Below are 17,199 nucleotides of genomic sequence, written 5' to 3'. Positions count from 1 at the left end.
ATTCCAAAGTAAGTAAACTATTCAGCAAAATAATTATATTTAACCACAGCGTAAGGAACTAATCTGAACACTGCTTTTAAAAAGAGGATAACAGATTTAAGAGGGGCCCAAGTTCTTTATATGTAAAAATTACTTGATCAAGTGCCTACAAAAAAACATTTTCCAGAGCAACAAACACTTGGTGAACCATAGACTCAACTAGGATTCCAAAAATGTGAAAAAGGAAATCCTTTTTTAAAAAAAGAAAATCCTTACTTTCTCTGCGACTCCAAGAGCTGCTTACTTGCCGGTCAATTATTTCCTTGAGAACTCAAACTACTTCCGTCTACATCTAAATTAAAATGTATAGATACATGTTCTGAAAGTCTGGTTTTTAAAGTTTTACCAGAGCCTCTTAAGAACGAGTCTCACAAACAGAAAGTAAAATCTACATACTACATGAGAAGAAAAGAGAATTTGCCTTAAAGAAACTAAGCTACAATTTAAGAACCTGTCCGTTTTTTCAAAGCAAAGCCCTTCAGCTGCTTAGTGACAGAGTGGAAGTGTGTGGAAGCTCCAGCTGAGCGTGGGCCCTCCTCTCTCCTCCACTGACACACCACACCCTTCCCGCAGGACCTCAGAGTCTCACGGCTGCACACGCTCCTTCCCCGAAAGCCAACCTTCTAAATCTAACTGCGTACCTGCTATCTCCATCTGGGTGACCAGTAAGCACCTCCCACTTAACATGGTCAAAACAGAACTCTTGACTTTATTGTAGGTATTTCTCTCCCAGTTTTCAGTATCTTGGTAAAAAAGCATCGCCGTCTAATCAGTTATTCAGGCCAAAATCTAGGAAGGGGTAGTAGAGTGTTCTGGAATACAGAGTCATATAAACCAGATCGCACGACTTCACGTCCTGCCTCTGCTTTCACGACCTGTGCAAAGATACTATGAGCCTCAGAAGGGAACAACAGCACACACCAAGCAGGGTTACTATGAAGATTGAATGTATTAATTCATGTCAAACATTGAGAACAGCGCCTGGCAAATACCAAATTTTCTTTTGAGTTTAAGGCACCATTATTATTACTATCCCGATTCCTCTTTGTCTCTCACACCCAGTCTATCGTGTCAACGATACTTCAGCAACATAACCGAGACCCATTTACTTCTCTCCCGTGTTTACACCCTGTTTCGAGCCACCATCTAGATTAATGTGATAAACTCCCAAACTAGTCTTTCTTTTTTTTCTCCTCACCCGAGGGCATGCTTCTTGATTTTAGAGAGAAGGGAAGAGGGGGGGGGGGAGAGAGAGAGAGAGAGAGAGAGAAACATTGATCAGCCGCCTCTCATACACACCCAACTGGGAACTGAACCCACAAACAAGGCACGTGCTCTGACCAGGAATCGAACCTGCCACACCTTTTGGTTTGCGGAATGATGTTCCAACCAACTGAGCCACTGTTTACCCACCAAAGTGGTTTTCAAGCAGCAGCTGCAGTAACCTATTTAAAATATAAGTCAGATCTTATCACTCCCTTACTCAAAACCATCTAATGATTTTCAACTACATTAGGCTAAAATTCAAACTCTTTACCCTGGTTTATTTAAAGTCCTACATCTACGCTTTGTAGCCTCATCTTGTACCACTCTCTGCTAACTCACTACATTTCAGCTACACTGGCCTTTTTAATTCTGCAAAAATGCCAAGGTTCCCTCCTTGGGGCCTTTGCATTAGTGACTTTTCCTGCCTGGAATGTACTTTCCTCTGTATTTGTTCAGCTGGCTCCTTCATATCATAAACAATATTGCTATCGTTTATTTCTTTAGTAATTGTCTATCTCCCAATAGAATATAAGCTTTATTAAAAAAGAAATTTCATCTGTCTTGTTAAATACTGTGTCCCTAGTACCCAATACATGGGTGAACGAATAAAAAGTTATTGAAAAAATAAACTATTAACTGAAAGAACGGGCTAAAGCTTCTAAAACTGTTATGCGAAGCAAAGAATATATCCTTCCCTCATTCTTCCGTAACTGGTTACCAATTTATTGCATCTCAGCTCCAAATTCACCCTTTTTGCCTGCTCTATAACTGGACCCTAATATAATTTCTTCCCACTATTTTCTCAGAATGTGAAGATCTAAATTTCCTAATAATACAACTCCTCACAAAGGAACAGTTAACCATCAAAAGATATTCAGAATTACAATTAGAAAACCTGATATTCAATTATGGCTCCAGCAAAAACCTTGGATAAATTACTTAGTCTCTCAGAGGTGCATTTTCCTCATCTGCATAAGGCCCAGTAAACCCCTGTCTATCTCAGTGGCTCATGGAAGGAACAAATGCACAAACAGCAAACTATGGACAAGTAGAAGTTATTATTATTCCAACAAAATTTTACTGAGCACTGCTCCTATGGGCTAGATGCTACACTATATAGGAAATTTTAATAAACGCAGCTCTTTACTCTCAAAACGCTTACATTTTAGTTGAGGGGAGAAACACACAACTGGAAAAATTTCATCATAGTTAGGGAGAGTGATGAGTGTTACGGGAGCACAGAGGAGAGATACTTACCACAATCGTGAGGCTCAGAGAAGGCTTGCTGGAGAAAGTGAGGCCACAGCTGAGTCCCAAAAAAACAGTACAGTGAGAAAAGAGCTCTCATCAAATGTGAAGGTGATGGCCACCTCTTACTACTCCCAGAGCATGTTCGAAAGCCGGATTGATTACATTATCATAAAAAGCCCATGGTCACAGGTTAAGAGCAAACTTTCAGATAACACCTGAAATAAACCCTTCACCAACTTAGACTTGCCCAGCCCCATTTATTCCATCTTCTACCACTATTAAAATACACTTTTTTCATATTTAGGGCAATTTTTCTCATCATACGAGAATATTTCCTTTCATAAGGCTGAAATTTTTCAATTACATACTCCAAGGTGAAAATATTCCTCAGATGAAAGGACAGTATTGAGAGACCACAGCAGTAGGGTTAGATTTTTCCTTTACCATAGCCCTAAAAGAAATTCCCCCCCTTCCTTCCAGCTCCCTCCCACAGCTGTCAGGACAGCTTCCCAGGCAATAGACTCCATCCGCTCTCCTGCATGGTAAGGCAGAGGGTTCTCTAGACTACCTGTCCACCAGACTTGGCCCTGACCCACCCAGGAGAAAGCCAAGCAGTGCCTGAAGCAGCAAGTCACTGTCCCTCTTCTATCACATCTAAAGACACCAAGGCCAGAGCTCCCCACGGCCCCTGGCAATCGGGACAAGTTCAGGAAGTCTGAACCCACTACAGCAGAACGTGGACTGCCCTACACTCTACAATTCCAGTCCTCCGCATAGAGCCATCAGAGATGTGTTTTCCAAAGACGTCCTGGAATGTTCAGAGCAGCAGTATGAGTAAGAACCAAAAGGAAAAACAAAACTCAAGTGTACCTCAACAAGAGAACAGGTTTAAATAAACTGTTAAATAAAGTCCATCAAAATTGGAAAGAATCAGAACCAAGTGTCTCCTGATAGTATGCAATGGAAACATACCCTCGGTTCTGTGATATTCCTGCTCAAGATGTATAGCGTGCATCCAAACATGCAAAAACATCAGACAAACCCAAGTTCAGAGGTATTCTACAAAGTGACTAGCCTAGAATCTTCAAAAGTAACCAAGTTGTGAAAGTCAAGGAAAAACTAAAAACCTGTCCGGGCTGGAGGAGAGTAAAAAGACAACAACCAAGTAACACCTGTGGTTTCGGACAAACACAGGGCATGACTGAGAGAACTGGTGAAACCCGAAAGGGGTCTGAGGGTTAGTGGTAGTCGTGTATTGGTGCTCCTTTCGTTATTTTGACAGATGAACTGTGGTTACAGGGAAGGATGGCTCTGTTCATAGGCATTACACTCCAGAGCAGCAGTCCCCAACTTTGTGCCCCAGGGACTGGTTTCCTGGAAAGTGGGGGGTGTGGATGGGGAGCCAGTAGGCGGAGCTCTGGAGTTGAAGGGAGGAGGGAGACAGGAGGTGGAGCTCAGGCCAGCTTCCGCTCACTGCCTGGTTCCTAACAGGCCGCCTGATTGGGGGTGGGGAGGTGAGGTTTGGGGACCTCTGCACTAAAGTATTGGGAGTGATGAGAAATAAGTTGAGAACTTACTCACAAGTGATTTAGGGAAAACAGTATTGTTTTTAACCTGCAACTTTTCTATAACTTTGTGATTATTTCAAAATTCTAAAAGACTAATTAAAAATTTCTTATAGTATGTTGGAAGGAGGAAAGAATGAGCAGGAGGAAGGTATAAAGCTTAAGTGTAATTTGCTGGAAAAAATAAATGTATTACTATCTTAGGAACTCATAGAGTTTTAGCCTTAATCTCAGTATATTTAGATCCCCCATCTTCTGCCCAAAAATAGAGAGAAAAAAATTTTGCAAAGATCTGTCACATATCCTTCCTTGTACATTAGACTGTTAGGAAGATAAGCTGAAGAGCAAATACACCTGTGCCCATTTTTATCAGCAAGGAAAGCTTTTTTCAGAAGCCCCCAAACAACTGCTCATATTTTCAGCCAGAATGACATTGTATCACACGCATAAACCCACAGTTTGGAGAGGAGGAAGAAATCACTGTGATCGGCCCCAGCATGATACCAGCACTCCGGAAGTTTTCTGAAATACCTGCTGATGTTTTTGGTTGTAATGGGGTCTGAGAGGTGCTATTGGCATTTGGAGGATTAAAGCTAGGGATACCCAATATCCTGAAAAGTATACAGCCGTTTCACATCTGTCAAAAACCAAAATGAGTGAACAAAACCAATAACAATAAAACAAGGAGAATGGCCAACCAGTGGGCAAATATGTGTCTGCTACGGAGACTGACAGTAGTGATAGATACCATCTTTATCTGGAAACAGATTACGGCCCAGGGTAAATCATAAGACAAGTAAAGAAACTATGTAAAAACAACACTACTGAGGACAAAAAAAGATAGGATTAGCGAGGGAGGAAGAATATTAACAGTTACTAAACACCTATTGTGCTAGGCATTTTCATAAACTGCTCTACTTAATAAAACCAGAGTTACCATTTTAGTCTCCCCAAATGCTAACATAGCTGAATTACACATGTTTAGTTACCCCAGGAGAGTCAATAATAAAATGACCTACACCAGAAAATATTACAATTTTTAACTCGGAAGGAAAAGTCACTTCTGACGTAATCGGTATAGCTTAAAAAGAACCGTATCACATAACTTTGCAATTCTCTTCTGCATTAAGTACCAAAAAACATGAAAAGGACTAGAGTTGGATTAAAATATAACACTGCAAAATATATATTTTTTTAAGATGCTATACTTAAGTATAACACTTTCAACAAATCTCTTAAAAAACAGCGATCGTGCTATTTACTCGACAAGGCTGGCACCAGTGTCACCCAGCAGCAGGCTGTGCACTGCAGCACTATCGTATCAGTGCTTTTAGGGCTTAACGTACAGGCTGCCCTCTACACTGTCCTCTACTGACACAAAATACCAGTTTAGAAGAGAGTTTCAGGGTTACATCCACCACGGACCATTCTAATTGTGAAGGGCCTTATAAGAAACCCATCTGCAAGCAAAGAGACATGACCTTGAAAGAACCCAGAGGCCACTCACAAATTAATCAGCTCTCCATTAGTATTACTAAGAGAAAGAAAAAAATAGGAAAACCAACTATGGGCAGAAACAAATAATAACCTAGAAGTTCTAGAATTACCAGTACAACATCATAAGCAATTTGAATATCATTTTGAAAATTAAATTATTCCTTAAGAAGTAAAGAACAAAACTACCAAGGGTATCTAATTAAAAATGTGAATGCGGAAATAAAGTGAATATGGAAATATGGTAATAAAGTGAAAATACTTACTGCCAAAGCCTTGGACAGTTTGGTTCTAAATTCATTCAGAATGATCGCCACGATGTCCTTAAGTGGCACATAAGCAAAGCCACCTTCCAAATAGACTTTCCTTCCTCGGAACAAGTCCAGAGCATCAGCAAAAGGGATCTGAACTCGGAGTGAAACGGGAAAAATAAGCAATATCTCTCATTTTGAAATCCTCCCAAGTCTTCATATGTACCAAGCCCAAATAAAATTCTTCCCATGAGAAATTCATTCATCCCAGCCGATCAGAGAGAAAAAAAAATCGATTTATACATCTTAAAAGTAAAGAATTAGCATTAGGAAGAAATGGCAGACTAACACCATGTTTGCTTCAGAGTAGATGCTTTGAAAAATAATAAATCAAGCTACAATGCTTTCTTTTTACTTAACACATGTACGTACAGTCCCCGGGATCTCCAATCCCCACCCCCCGCCCTCTGCACACACTGTACTCCTCTCGTGCGACACACTCCACCTTTTATTCTGCAACAAGCAGCATCCTAACCGCACACAATATGTTCGGCGCTGAAAATTACTAACAAGTGAACACAAATTTCTTCACCTATGTTCCATTCTTTCTCTAGAGAAATAGTTTTCAAAAGCTAATCTCAACAATAAGAAATGAAAATAATAAGCAGTTTTTCTATTAAAATATTTGCCAGTAAGTATTTTTTAAAAACCAATACTAGCCCGCATACATTCTTCGTTTTGCAGGATGACACCCAACCAACTGAGCCACACTGGTCAGGGCTGGTCTGCACACAGTTTTAAAGTCCTATAAACTACACTAAATTTTAAGATATCATCACAGTATATTACTATTCTCCAACAGTTTTTCTCCTTTGTAAAAATAAGGCAAAAAATTGTGTTAAAAAAAAACAATCCCCAAATTGCCTTATTCACCCAAGTTTTAGGGAGATGCTAAATCTTCACACTCATCATTCTTCAATATATCCATTGACATCACACAATGAATAGATCGTGTGATTTTGACAGTATATTAATTTACAGATTTCTACGACGGCAACACAGCCCGTGTCCTAAAGCAGGTCGTCACTTCACTGAGCGGACAAAACGGACACACGGGGGAAAGTCAAACGGCTCTCCCAGGCAGTGCCTGCGTGCCACTGCACCAAGCAGGGACGTTACACAGGGCACATGGGGGTGGGGGGAGGCTTCATTTCAATAATCCGGGCGAGAAAAGGATGTTTGGAAACGTGAGCTTTTCATCCAAGTTCTGTCACTGACTAGACTTGTGATTTCAGTACATGTAATGAATGCTTCTAAACCTCAGTGGGCAAACCTATAAAACCAGGACAGGACAGGAAGAGATAGTTTAAACCAGGGGTGTCCAACCTTTTGGTGTCTCTGGCCCACACTGGAAGAAGAAGAGTTGTCTTGGGCCACAAATTAAATATACAAACACCATCGAAAACTGATCAGCAAAAAAAAACATTTCAAGGAAATTTACGATTTTGTGTTGGGCCGCATTCAGTCATCCTGGGCCCCATGCAGCACACAAGCCGCAGGTTGGACACCCCTGGTGCCAATTCTTCTGGGTTTTTTAGCTCTAAAATCCATGATTCTAGCTTACTAGGGTGGTCACAATGGACATAAAACGCCTAAGCAGAAGCAAAAAATGGTATCAATGCAGAATAATGGGAAATGTGCAATGTGGGAGGGATAAATATACATTCCCAAACTCAAAGTTTGGCTGGCTGAACGATGGTCTAACTGGTAGCAACAGGGAGGCCAGAATGGGGAGCTAATGTGGAGGCAGGATTTTAAACTACTGGCACTCATCAGTAATAGAGAGTATATTCTTGTCAAAGGAAACTGGGGGGTACCAGGGTTGCAACTATCAAATTTTAAAATGAATTTCAGCTCTCCCCTCTTCCCTTTCTGGAACTATTTAGTCCAAAAAACACCTAATGGATTCAAGTAAAGCAGGTATCTGTGCTAAAGAACAGAGAACAGCAGAGGCAACCGTGCGAGATGCTGGGACTGGGGTGGGGTAAAGGTCTGGCCACAGGAGAGCAGGTATGAGAGCCCAAGCGGAATGCAACCATGTTCACACGGGGAGACGGGCCACGCGTGGTGTCAGAGCCCAACAATAGCAAAGAGGGCTTCCATGCAGAGCAGCCACCCAGAACAGGCAGGGACAGGAGTGTCCTTGCAGGGAGCAACTCGGCATGCGGTATAAAAGCTGAGCACTGTGAGAAGAGAAATCCCTTTAGAGAGCGGCCGGCAGCAGGGAGTCAGAGCCCAGGCAGGGAGCACGGGTGTCTGTGGAGGCGGACAGCCCAACACAAAACGCTGGCTCACTCCTAGTGGGGTGAAGAAGAAATACGCGCAGCAAAGGGGAAGGCTGCGTGACAAGAGGCTACTACACACATGGGTCCATTAAATGAGTGTGCAAAGCTCAATGTATACATTTAACGACCTAGACAGTATTTTAAAACTTTGCATACCTTATAAACTAACTCCAGCATAGCCCCACTTGAACCGGGTGATGAAGCAGTGATATCCTTCTCTCGGAGAGTCTTCTCTTCACCACTTATCTAAAACAAAACACATTTTATATCATTCAAGAAAGCAAGAATTGTATGTTTCTATACAATTCTTTCCTGTTCTGGTGAAGATCTTATGTTTTTATAAATTTTTTTAAACCCAGATATTTCAAATCATTGCTAATATGATTACCAAATCATTATTGTCATTAATGAAGGCAAATATAAAAGAAAATTTAAAGTCAATATACTTTCGGATTTCTACTCTGCCAATTTCTGATGACATACACCAAAAGAACAATAGCAGAAAAACAGAGAGTATAATGATATAAAAAGAAATTATAATAAAAACTCACGTTAATATAGTCTGAAAATGAGCATTATCCCAATTCAAGAGTTAAGTTAATTTCTTGAAATACCTATTTGCAGTCAAGAATGAGTTAACTATTTCTCAATTTTCTACACATAGGACAACTCCAAACTTAAAATACTAGTTTTGCTAAAAAAAACTATAATTCTATTATCTCAGACTAATTGTGGTTTTAAAGAGTGATATGTCTACCTAGATAAAAATGATAAACTTCTATACAGAAAAATGAAAGACCTGCACCTAAAGACGAAACATAAAAGACAAATGCAGGAAGTATTTTCATCATTGGATGTCCGAGTTACTCTCAACAAGCCCTTGAGAAGTCGGACATAAACACTCGTAATTGAAAGTAAACTACAGCCACTATTCATATAAGTGAAAATAATAAAAGTAAATTAAAATAATAATGTCATACAGTTTTCTACCTGTCAAATGGCAAACATTAGAAAATTCAGGGCACACAGTGTTGGGACAATCTCTGCAAAAGGCACTTTGACAAAACATGTCGAAGTGTTACAACATGCAGACCCTAACAGTTTACTGCTAGGATGTTAATCTTAAGTAAACAACAGGACAAGCACACATATAGGAACAACTTTTCTTCATCACAATACTGTTCATAATATTAAGAAAATACAAATGTTCAACAACAGGTACTTGGCTTAAAAAAATTGCAGTAGCTCTTGTTTCAGTATAGCAGGCTACATTATTCAGATCAACCTCTCGCAGAAATCAAAGAAAAAACACTGGTAAAATTTTCAAAAGCATTTTCTTTACAGCACAGAAGACTAATATACAAAGTCAGGCCCAGAGGAAGGATGGTATCTAACTTCACCTCAGTTCCCTGGAGACCCTCCTGCTCAAATGCCACGGTCATTAGAAAAAAGCCAAGCCCTGAACTGGTTTTAAGGTGGTCCCGGATTCTTGCCCCAGACACCTGGCAGAACAAACTCGAATCCTCTCCGGAGCAAAGTATATTCACAGCATGCCTCCAATGATTCCGACAAATACATTTTCAAACACAATGTCACCTATATTGCATTTTACATAACAAGGCACACAATAAAACATCACTTCATGAGCAAAAACAAAAAAAATAGATTCCAAGCACACAGGCATGTAAAGAAATAAAAGACAAGTGTGATGGCAGCTATATGAATAGGAAACTATAAAAACTTATTTTAGAAAGAAAGGAAGGAAGGAAAGGAAAGGAAACAAGGAACTAATAGAAACACAAAAAAAACTCAGGAACCAGAATTAAATATTCAATGGAATCATAAACACCTTAAGTTTCAGGTAGTGTAGATGAGGTGATTTAGACCAAACCATCTGCATCAGAGCTCCCACAGGTTACTTAGCAATTGCCAGGCCAACAGTCAAGGCCTGTCCTTTAAAGCCCACTTTTATATGTGCTAATTCTGGGGAAGCAGCTTCCAAGAAACTCCGCTCAAAGTGGCTCAACTATCCCCTACTCTCTAGGGCCCCTGAAGGACTTAGGAGGGGCAAACCAGAAGTTCATCAGCCATCATATGGATCAGTCCAGTTCCCGAGTATCTAGTGGGCCAGGGACCTCGGATTATGGATTTAGTTGAAGTTGTCCTGGACTGTCAGTGCCCCCAGACCCATGAGAGAAACAAGTGAAAACTCTTATGGAGAAAGATGTAACCCTCCAAGGCCTCCACGTAGCCCTCCAAATAACTGTCCAAACCCCACCCCCAGTACACAAAGATAAAGCGCCAGGGAACAAGACTCCCTGGATGAGACCCAGATAGGGAAGACCAAACACGAGCATAAGGATTGGAAAAGAAACAAAACTGTCATCCTTCACAGATTATATGGCTCATACCCTTAGGAAAGTCAGAAGAATCCACAGATAAATTATTATACCTGTTGACCTCATTACTCAAGGTTTCCAGATATAAGGTCAAATGCAGAGAAACCAATCGTATATTTCTATATGCCAGCAGCCAAGTAAAACAATGGAATTTTTTTAAGGTACCATTTACAACAAAATTAAAACTATCAAGCACCGAGGAATAACTCTAACAAATGATGAGGAAGGCCTCCACAAAGAAACTGTAACTTTACTGAAGGAAACAGGAGAAAACCTAAATAACAGATAACCCATAAACATGCACCAGAAGACTTAACGTTATAAAGGTACCAATTCTCCTCCAACTAATCTATAGAGTCAATACACTCTCAAACAAAATCACAGTGGCTTCTGTGTATGTCTGTGTCTGTGTGCGAACACTTACAAGTTGCTTCTAAAATGTGTATGGATATGCAAAGGGCCAAGACAAAAATAAGGGACAATCAATCCAAGAAAAATAAGAAAAAGACATGAATAGGCACTTTACAAAATGCTAAAATTCAAAGGATCAGTAAGTATATGAAAAAATGCTCAGTGTCCTTAGTCATTAGGTAAGTGCAAACTAAGTCCACAGTGGAAAGTCAGTCACAGGACACTACATAGCCATGAGAACGGTTGACATTAAAAAGGGGGAAAAAGTGTCCCTGAGGGTGTGGAAGAACTGCAACCCCCGTTATTGGTGAGAATATAAGTGGTACACCCACTCAGGGAAAAAGACCTGGCAGTTGCTTTTAAGATTAAAAATATCTGCCCCTATGACCTAGCCATCCCACTCCTAGGTATCTACCCAAGAAAAATGAAAGCACATAACCATAAAAAGACTTCTATGGTCCCGTTTATAGGAAGTTTTAGATCAGGCAAAAGTGAATAGTAGAAAAAGACTGGAGTAGCAGTTACCTCTGTGAGAGCCAAGACAGATTTACTGAGGTGGGGCATGAGGAAACTTTCAGATCGTAATGCTCTGAGTCTTTTTATAAGTTTACGTTGCACGAGTTTACGCATTTGTCAGAATTCATGAATTAGGTATGCTCAAGATTTGGGCATTTCATTGTATTGGGTTAGTGAACAAGTTCATTTGTTTTTTTCCGGAAGTTGGCTCTAGTAGCGCTTGCTTGTCTTTAACTTCATTGAAACAATTTTGTTAGATTGTATTGTGACAGCTGTCATATCAGCGTGCATTAAAAAATAAATAAAAATTGGTGAATGTGCAGCCATTTTAATAGCAAAGATGGAAGAAAATAAGCAACATTTTTGGCATATTATGATTTATTATTCTAAGAAAGGTAAAAATACAACTGAAACACACAAAAAAGGAGATCTGTGCCCTGGCTGGTGTGGCTCAGTGGATTGAGCGCTGGCCTGCGAACCAAAGGGCTGCTGGTTCAATTCCCAGTCAGGGCACATGCCTGGGTTGCAGGCCAGGTCCCCAGTAGGGGGCACACGAGAAGCAAACACACACTGATGTTTCTCTCCCTCTCTTTCTCCCTCCCTCTAAAAAATGAATTTTTTTTTAAAGATTTGTGCAGTGTATGGAGAAGGTGCTATGACTGATCAAACATGTCATGTGGTTTGCAAAATTGGAAAAAAAAAAGAAATTTGGAAAACATAGGCAAGAATCTAGAGCAATGGGAACTCTCATAACCTACTGACAGGAATATATTTGGTATAACTACTTTAGAAAATGTGGTATTATCTCGGGAGTTGAAGGTAAATATACCCTACAACCTGGCCATTTTAGTCCTAAGTATATACATCAAAACACATATAAGCAAACTTTTTTCTAGACAAGGCCAAATAGTTAATATGTTAGGCTGCACGACCCATAAGGTCTCTGTCACAAGCAGGAAAACAGTGGAAAACAGCCGTACGTAAATAAATGGACACAGCTATGTTACAATAAAACTTTATTTATAGACACTGAAATTTATATTTCATATGATTTTCCTGTGCCAAGAAATGTTATTTTCCTTTTAATGTTTTTCAACTATTTAAAAATGTAAGGGAGAGATAAAAATAAAATACATAACAAATAAAATAACATAAAATAAAATGTAAAAACCAGCCTTAATTCGCAGGCCATGCAAAAACAGGCAGCAGCCAGGATGTGGCCCATGGCCACATTTTGCTGACCCTTATCCTAGAGCAATGGAATCCAAACTATAACATTCCCAAGAATCACCTGAAAGGCTTAATAAAACACAAATTACTTGGCACCAGCCCCAGAGTTTCCGAAGAACTGGCATTTCTAACAAGTTTCCAAGTGATGGGAATGTCCCAGTCCTCAGACCAATGCCATAAAGCAACATACAAACAAGTAAACATGAACAAGCATTATTCACATAACCACAAGGAAACATTATTCATAATAGACAAACATTGGAAACTCAAATATATATCAAAAGCGAGTTAATAAATGTATGGTATATTCAGTGTAGACTATAGCGTAACAACAAAAATAATACTTCCCACAATGTGCATAATCTGAAATATATATTAAGCAAAATAATCCATGAACAAAATAAAATATACCCGATTGTTCCATTTATACAATGGTTTGTTTTAATACAAAAAATTATATGGTTTAGGGATGAATACTCAGGTCAACTAAAGAAAAACGGTAAGGAAGGGGTTACCATCAAGTCAGAGCAGAGGTTCCCCCAGGAGAGAGAAGGAAAGACTGGGTTAAAGGGGTGGAGGGAGGCATCTCAAGGGTAACAGCACTGCTCTATTCCTCACCTGAACGCCAGGCTAATGTCCACTTAGCAATCATCTACTAAACTGTGTCCTTTTGTACCACCCTCTTTTCTGGATGTGTTTGAACTCCTTACCATTTAAAAGATTAAAAAAATATTATAATAAAATACGCATTCAGTAAAATTCTTCTTAAATTATGGAAATCTATGATTACTGTCATACTGCTGTTAGGTGAAAGTAAATTAATACAGTTAGGTGCAGGAAGTAAAATAAATCTTTTAAGAGATTCCAAGTATGTGTTTGTGTATAACTTTATGCATGGAAAACGTCTACACTGCCTAACTTTGGGTAAAGGGATTACAGGTAATTTCTACTTTCTTCTTTACAGATGCCCTTATTTGATTACATTTATCCCTTAGATATTTCATGTTCTGGATATTATTACAAACGATATTTTCCTATTTCAATTTCTAATTGTTCACTGCTTTCTTGCATATCATTTTAATGTTTATTTATTTAAAAATTAAAGAGGCCTGGCTGGTGTGGCTCAGTTGTTTGGAGCATCATCCCAGAGCCCAAGGGTTGTGAGTTCGATTCCTGATCAGGGCACATGCCTGAGTTGTGGGTTTGATCCCCAATCCAGGCGCGTGCAAGTGTGGGTGCATGCAATCCCCGGTCCAGGTGTGGATGAGAGGCAACCAATCAGTGCTTTTCTCTCCCATCAATGTTTCTCTCCTTCCTTTCCTCTCACCCTTTTCCTCCCTACCTCTTTCTCTACAAGTAATAAAAAAAAGTCCTCACGTAAAGATAAAACAATTTTTTTTAAATAAAATTAAAGATAATGTTGACTAGCTTAAGTCCAAAAGTATTACAGTGACACTGTAGAATCTCCACTTTTGGCAAACCTAGTGATTCCCACGTTTATCCAAATCTACTGAGTCAAAGACTTCTGTTTCTTACCAGTAGTATTAGTTAAGCATTTCTTTCTCTGTTTTCCATAGAAGGTAGAAATACAATAGAAAACGAGAATTACAATAGGTTTTCAAATGCATTTTTAGGAATAAAAATCTTTCTTCAAAGGAAACCTTGCTTGGAAAGATATTACATTGCAAAAACTAGGAAAGAAAAATACTCTGGTTGAAGCGAGGCTGGGCCCAAAGCACTGCCTGTTCACCCCACTATCACCCCATCCTGGCCCTTCTGTGGCCCATTTCTAAAGGGCACATTCGGTAAAACCCCAACAAGATACTTTAGTAATTGAACGAACAATACCATAAAGACAATGAAAGAAGTAAACTAGGGTAGCTTATTAAAGAATGTAATAAGCTTTTCTTTCATTGAAATGTACCAAAAAAAGAAAAAATAATAATATCTCGCCTTGATGAGTTAGAAATAAAGGATAAAATTCTAAGGAATTCAATGTGGTTCCAAACCACTCATCCAAAGTAACCAGGTGCATCCCGAGCCACACGCCGGCTATCTAACTTACATGTCATTGCCTGCATTCCGGCCTTTCAGTAAATACTCTGATTTTCCTTGGTTCGTCACAAAGTTCACCCATTTGTCACACATATTCTCAATTTTCATTCACCTATGTAGTTATAGCCAAGATTTAAACTTCCAGAGAGAATACTCACTGAAAAATGTAGATGATTGTCTGAAACTTTACTAGTATAAACTGCTATTGACTTCATTATTTCAAAATGTTAAATAATCTTGAGTACTGTCTTCTGCTTTGTAGCTAAAAACCACTGAGAAAAATATAAGCATACTTCATTTGCTCAGACTGCCTTAAGGAGGTTACCCACTGCTTGCCCGAAAAGACTCATCGTCTCAAAGAGCAAGACAAAATTAAATGGCTTCCTGCTTTCACTAGCAAAGCATCTCATGTAAGAGTAAAAACATTTACAGTGGAACAATTATAAAAGCGAGCAACAGAGGGGAAAGGACATAATTTTTGTAACTGCAGAAACCTAAATTCAAATCTTAAACAAATTAATTAACCCCTTCATACCTCTTTTTCTCCAGTAAAATGAAAAAAAAAAATAACTACTACATGTAGCTTTTAATAAAATAAAATATAGGGAGTGTCTAGAACAGGCATAACAAATAGTATGCCTTTAATAAATGGTAAACATTTATTATTATTATTATCAGCAATGTACATTTTGATTAGCTTCTGTTTTCCAGACTTTTTCCCAGGAATAAAGTGAAATGTTTCCTGCATCTAAACTGGTTTCAATAAACTTTTATTAGTTAAAACTACTAATTGTATTAAACATATAACAGGTGTTTAGAGGGTGTTCAAAATATTTAATAAAGCAAGCTAAGTTACCACTGCAACATCTTACAATCAAGACACAGTAAGTCCTCACTTACCATCGTCAAAAGGTTCTGTGACTTTAAGCGAAATAACATATAATGAAAATTTTACCATAGGCTAAATGGTAAGCTCCTATAGCATCTCATCAACATTATAACAAAATGATGTTGAATGAAACGATGTTATTCAAGGACCTATTGTATATCATGATTCACAAAATAAACATCCTCCTACAGAGAGGTACATAAACAAACCGCTCTATACAGAATCGCATTTCCTAACTGACTTAATTACTATTCCAGAAATGCTCAACCTTCACTCCGATTAATTTTCAACCAGCAAAGACCCTGATCATTTGAGCTTTGAAGTTCTTCTCTTTCCACCCCTATTCGTAATTCCCCACACCTCAATCCCAATGATTATACCCACCCACTCAATGGTCAATCCCCACTGCTTCAAACGGCAAACAGTGTAATGGTAGAATCTTTTTGTCAAGCACAAATCACACTAAGCATTAATAGTTTATGTAAAGTTTTATTTCTATATTTTATAATTATGCTATTTTACATGCTACCTTACTAAAAGACTTAAGGATTTGGGTTGTGTTTTGTTTTGTTTTTTAAGTAATATATTCTCCATCAAACCCAGAACGGCAAGAGCATTCTCGTTCTTGCCAGCAATCCTGAATGGAGATCAGGAGCGAGCTCTGGGGAGGCAGAAACAGCCCACGTAGTAAACACATAGGTAGAGGCTGTCTGTGTAGAGGTTTGCACTGCTATTCACCCCATGCAGAATTCCGTACGCATCCCCTAACTGCTAGACTCCCACATGGCCTTATAACTTGCTGTGGCCAGTGAAATCTAAGCAGAAGTGACATGTGTCACTCCCAAGCAAAAGCCTCATAAGCACACGGTTTACCTACTTCACTCCTCCTTCTGCCACAGCAACCGGTGAGGTCCAGACGCAGGCTGCTCAGTCCTCGGAGCTGTGGCGTCAGTATGACACAGGCAGGGCTGGAGATGATGGCCCACAGGAGACACAGGGCATGACCAAGAAACAAACCTTCTCCGTGGTCCTGAGGTTTGGGGACCACTTTTCACCGCAGCATAAGCTGCCCTGACGGCAGAGTCACCTCCCTCCTCTTTTGCATCACACGTTTTCATCAACACAAACATTCCGAGCACATACTTCCAGTGTATGTGTACCCACTTGTAAATCACATACACAGACTACTGTATGTTATGTATGCAACACAGGCCTGCCCTGCAATGTCTAAAAGTTAGGATGAAAATATACATTGTGTTATTTATTTCCTTCCTACGCTCCCAAATGATCATCTCAGGTGCACCACCTTGGCATCTGTAAACTGTCACACCACCCTCTACGGTGAAGACGTAAATAAGGCTTCCCAGAGATTTATTCTATAAACTTCCAATCAACAATATTCAATCACATTTATAAATAATGTGAAGTTTTCTACCTGAATGCACACAGCTCTCGCTCGTTCTCTCTCTCTCTCTCTTTCTCTTGCTC

At 39.4% G+C, this 17,199-nt stretch overlaps 1 protein-coding gene across 2 annotated transcripts in view; it reads right to left on the bottom strand.

Moving 5' to 3' along the window:
- Positions 1–17,199, bottom strand: part of PRIM2 (DNA primase subunit 2) — a 274,577-nt gene that overhangs the window by 215,890 nt on the left and 41,488 nt on the right. For both annotated transcript variants that reach the window (XM_024576586.3, XM_053913954.2), the window contains exons 6-7: positions 8,368–8,457; positions 5,882–6,019 (exon numbers count right to left, since the gene is read on the bottom strand). In XM_024576586.3, the coding sequence (XP_024432354.2) occupies positions 5,882–6,019; positions 8,368–8,457 (228 nt within the window). The remainder of the gene's footprint in view (positions 1–5,881; positions 6,020–8,367; positions 8,458–17,199) is intronic.

The sequence above is a fragment of the Desmodus rotundus genome, chromosome 11 (genome assembly GCF_022682495.2).
Source record: "Desmodus rotundus isolate HL8 chromosome 11, HLdesRot8A.1, whole genome shotgun sequence".
NCBI classification, from domain to species: domain Eukaryota; kingdom Metazoa; phylum Chordata; class Mammalia; order Chiroptera; family Phyllostomidae; genus Desmodus; species Desmodus rotundus.
Note: the sequence above shows the minus strand (reverse complement) of the source record. Positions and strands in the feature narration are given on the sequence as shown.